Here is a 4602-nt window from a genome sequence, read left to right on the forward strand (position 1 = left end):
CTTTCTAGGGCTTGTTGTCACGACATCACCATAAGGTGCTCCCACACAGCAGTTATACAAACGTTATACAATAATGTGTAACAATAACATTTGTGTTTAAACAAATTATAACAGTGGTTGAAGAGTATGTTACATGCTATTATAAATGTTACACAATGTTGTATAACGTTATATAACTGCTGTTGAGCACCAATAGAGTAACCTGTGCTTACCCTCTTTTGACATACATAGGTGGGAGCTATAAACGTGTATTACGATTAAAAAACCTGAATGTATAAATAACGTTTATTTTATATAGCAACAGCATCATCTGACATGGTCCAACTCTCGCCTAAGTGTTCTCTCACTGCCTTATCCAAAATTACCTGAAAGAAAACAATAAAATTACAATGAACAATATTCCATTGACTGATCAAAACAATGCTCGTACAGCGCAGTGGCTCGACAACTGGATGCGACGTAATGTGTCATGCGTTCGATACTGCACGAAGTAATTCATTATGGGATCTACAAATTGTTCTGTGATGTGTATGTGACTTGGTATGTTTGTAAATGCACCTATTACATACCTAGGTGAAAATCCTATTGGCAATGATTTTTCTTGTAATCTTTATATATATATATATAATTCTTCTGTAAGTGTGTATGTCACTGAACTCCTCTTAAACGACTGGACCGATTTTGATGAAATTTTTTGTGTGTGTTCAAGGGGATCTGAGAATGGTTTAGATTCACAATTTTGTCCGCTGGACAATGTTTTTTAATTAATCAGACGTGTAGACAGGACAACGTCTGTCGGGTCCGCTAGTATTTATATATAAGATTTACCTCAATATCTCTACAACCCTGCATGGCCCGCTTCATGACGACGCTCAAATAATCCGCGTGGAGTCTCTGAGACATGTCTACCCACGCTACGCTATCTGTAACAAAGTTGCAATAATATAGACAGACACAAACATACAGTAAAACAGTTTAAATAGATACAGGAATGAGGAGAATACTTGTTAGGACATTTTCCTTTTATTCATCCCTCTAATTCTATTCTGGTACCACAGTTTAACATTTCTATTTTGTTTAGGTACTCTGTGAAGCGAGTAACAATAGGCAAACGACTTTGTGAATTCTTTTCAAAACTCATTCATAAAAAAATAATAGAAATCAAATTAACATAATAGGAGAGGAGATTTCACAACAGTTTTAGATTTACTAATTTAGCAGAAACAGGGTTACATTACATTTAAATCACTAAAAAGATACACAGTTTTAATTTCATTGCTTAAAACAGTTTCGAAAAGTATCTATTTAGAGATAAGCTGAATCAAATGCTTACACAGAACTTCACTTACTTATACTGGGCAAACTGGATACTGTAAGAACGGAACCTCCGGCAGACTCCTCAACATGACTGACATCTACCAAAGGCTCCGGCTTGCCATCCTTCCACGCTATGGACGCTGTGCAACTGCAGAGGTAAGCCTTCATTGGAATACCAGCGTCGATCAACGCGAGTGTCGCTGCGTTCACACTCGCCGAGTATGCGCCGCCGTCCGCCTGAAATAAGTGAAGAAATAAGGCTCAGTGTGTTTTTGTAAGGATTTTCTATTTTGTCATATGAGATAACAATACTTATGTAAAACGAACCAAAGTTTAGGAGTGGGAGCAAATATCTACGTCATTTCTACATATAAAATGTACCTAGAAGTGACGTCACGCGATATTTCAAATCGAAATATATCTTCGAAAGTATTTGTTCCCGTAAGAAAATAAAAAAAATATTTTATAATAATTTACAAGATGGACACTAACATATAAATTAGTCTTTTACCCTATTATCAACACCTGTACACTTCTCATGAATGTGAGAAGTGTACACATGACTAGAACTCCCGGAAGCAGCCCTCTGTAATAAACTTGAATAGCGATTTTCAATCCCCTGGCTTGGAGTATATATTAAAGCTTTCGGCGTGTTTGTATGGAAACCCTCCATGGAAGGAGGTCCACAGATAGTCCAGCAGAGGACTGTTTGAGCGTCTTTGCACTACGTCGTACGATTCGATGTGAACCCGTGACTGTATTCACTTACGGGCTGTTAATCTTATGGGTTTATTACTATCCTTACCTGCAAAACTTCAAGGTAGACATCGATCTGCGAACGAGGGTACAACTCCTTCTTGATAGCAGTCGTGATCGCCTGGGTGAGCTGCATAGATATCGCCTCCGATTTGCGACCTCCACGCGGTCGCTTCTTTCTCTCGCCTATAACATAATAATATTGTCATCTGTTATTCGTAAATGAGGTAGGCAGAGACCTATTGATAAGTTGATTTATGTAATTTGTTAGTTTTTAATAGCAGGTCCTGTCTTGCTAATTGTGTAAACACAAGTACGACTTTCGGGCAAGAGACGGGTTTGAAAGGCGGCAAGTCAAGGCGTTTCGGGTTCAATTCCCGGGTGGGGTCAAATGTCTTTACATTATTTGGTTTTAGTATTCTCAATAATGAGCATGGCGCATGGAATCTGGCATTATACTTGGTGTAAGGCAATAGGCCCAATCCAACATAGAAGAGGATCAACATTATCATAATAGTGGAAGATGTGTATTACTACTTGGGTTAAAAGGTATGACTATTTGTTTTGTGTCATCAAAATTTTCCACAAAACCAACAATAATGAGTAACCTCTTATCACAATGATGTAATCACAGAATTTCAATGAGATTCAACTCTCATTGATATTTAGAAATATCGGGGACAATAGATAATGAGTCAAAGGCTGTGTCATAGTGTATTTTCTTATTTTTAATTAATCTGATCATTGTTTTGTGAAAGTAAGTCAACCTCTGTTGTGTTTCGTGTGAGTTGAGAGTTCAGTGGTCAAATATCTTGTTTTTTTTTTTAAGTTGTGATGACACCATGGAGGTCAGTTAAGTATTTTGTTGTATATTTTTTTTAAACTATTATGTAGTTATATTTACCAGTGTAAATAATTTGCAAGTCAGTTTTAATAGCAGTGGAGTGCTGTGTCTACAATATGTAGTGGTCATGTGCATTAAATACTTAGGCTAAAGACTAAGCTATTTTAATGATGGTAAAAAGCATCAAATTAATTTATTATCATTCAAAGCAACCTGGAGTTGTTATCAGGACCTAGCGGGTTATCAGGACTCAGGGGTAAGAAGTAGTAACAGGTTGGTTTTTAGTCAGTATAAATCTGACACTCCCACTCACCTCACCCTAGGTAGGAAAACCCATTGGAAGATTTTCTCCCCTCAATAAAAAAACATTCAAAGCAAAGATAGGTCAGAAAAGTTCCTATACATCTTCAAGGTGTGCAAGTTACTTTGCTGTGGTATGCTATTGTGTATTTGTATACCAACAAGGCACCACACACTCACTATAGTTACATTATTTTAAAACCTAACTAATATCATAAATGCAAAAGTGTGAGTGTTTATTTTCTTTTAATGCCACTAAGAGTAGTTTTAAGGTAAGATTTGAGCCTTCTTTTTTTTATGATATGACATAATTATAATGAGCCTTGAGATAGCCTGCTGGAGAAGCCTCATGGTTAGCAATTAAAATTGTCCATGGACTCCTGCAACACTAGAGGAGCCGCAGGTGCATTGCCAGCCAATTAAAAAAGAATATGCTTTTTTCCTTATATTATTTCGATTAGATAAAAAGTGGAATACCTGTAGAGAATGTGGCCATGCTGTACTGGCAGTTTATTACTACAGAGTCTTGTAACGATTTTGATTTTGCAGCCTGTAACGAAAATAGTTTCAACTATAAAGTAGTCAGCTATGTAGATATTTAAAATAATAAGTTATCTTTGTAATTATTCACTATTTATAATAATTATATACTGTTTATTGGGTAAAGTTATAGCAACTAAGTCATCACACAATATTATTTGAAATTGCGGAGCGATAAATCTATTTTCAGTAATTTTTACGTGTTTATAGTACTGTGGTGTCTAGTACCTGATGAGGCCCATAAACTGCAGCTAATACTTTAGTATTTCCTTGCTCAATATACGCACTTCCATCAGGTTGAGTAAAAACACCAAGTTTACACTGTATGCGACGAAGTTCATTGGGTCTACGGCCGTCAAGACGTAGTCCTTGGCTTGATAACAGTTCTAAGCCTGGCCTTTTAACATTGAAATCTGAACTCATTTTGAATAATCTAATTCACGTGTATTTAGCCTAAAACTTTATGTTGTAAACACGGCGGTAACATGCACGAACCGAAATAAGATTCTGATTCTGACATTGACATTGACGCTGTCACTGTCATTATGTCATAGACTAGGTGTCAATGACCATATTTTGCATTTCCCGCAATACTAATGTTTGTGTTAATTTTATTTTTGTTTTCAAATATTTCAATCTTTCATAAAAAAAATTAAATTTTACGTTAAATCATAATGGAATTCGTACTTTTGTTATTAATTTCTCAAAGATTTATAGCAACAAATAGGCCATAAGTCCATAACTTAATAAAATATTAGGCCTAATTAACTAATCGACTATTCAGAGTCATCAACATTACCGCTGAGCAAAGACAATACTAATAATTACGATAGTTAGTTAATCTA

General features: G+C 35.8%; 1 protein-coding gene across 1 annotated transcript; it reads right to left on the reverse strand.

The window, feature by feature from the left end:
• Positions 1 to 271: 271 nt before the first annotated feature.
• LOC118279205 (exosome complex component RRP41) lies at positions 272 to 4274 on the reverse strand. The gene is made up of 6 exons (XM_035598784.2): positions 3986 to 4274; positions 3695 to 3767; positions 2123 to 2259; positions 1350 to 1554; positions 829 to 923; positions 272 to 365 (listed from the first exon to the last, which is right to left on the reverse strand). Exons 1-6 carry the CDS (start codon positions 4178 to 4180, stop codon positions 291 to 293), a joined length of 780 nt encoding a protein of 259 aa, XP_035454677.1. The 5' UTR covers positions 4181 to 4274; the 3' UTR covers positions 272 to 290.
• Positions 4275 to 4602: the final 328 nt, after the last annotated feature.

This window comes from Spodoptera frugiperda, chromosome 14, assembly GCF_023101765.2.
Source record: "Spodoptera frugiperda isolate SF20-4 chromosome 14, AGI-APGP_CSIRO_Sfru_2.0, whole genome shotgun sequence".
In the NCBI taxonomy this organism is placed as follows: domain Eukaryota; kingdom Metazoa; phylum Arthropoda; class Insecta; order Lepidoptera; family Noctuidae; genus Spodoptera; species Spodoptera frugiperda.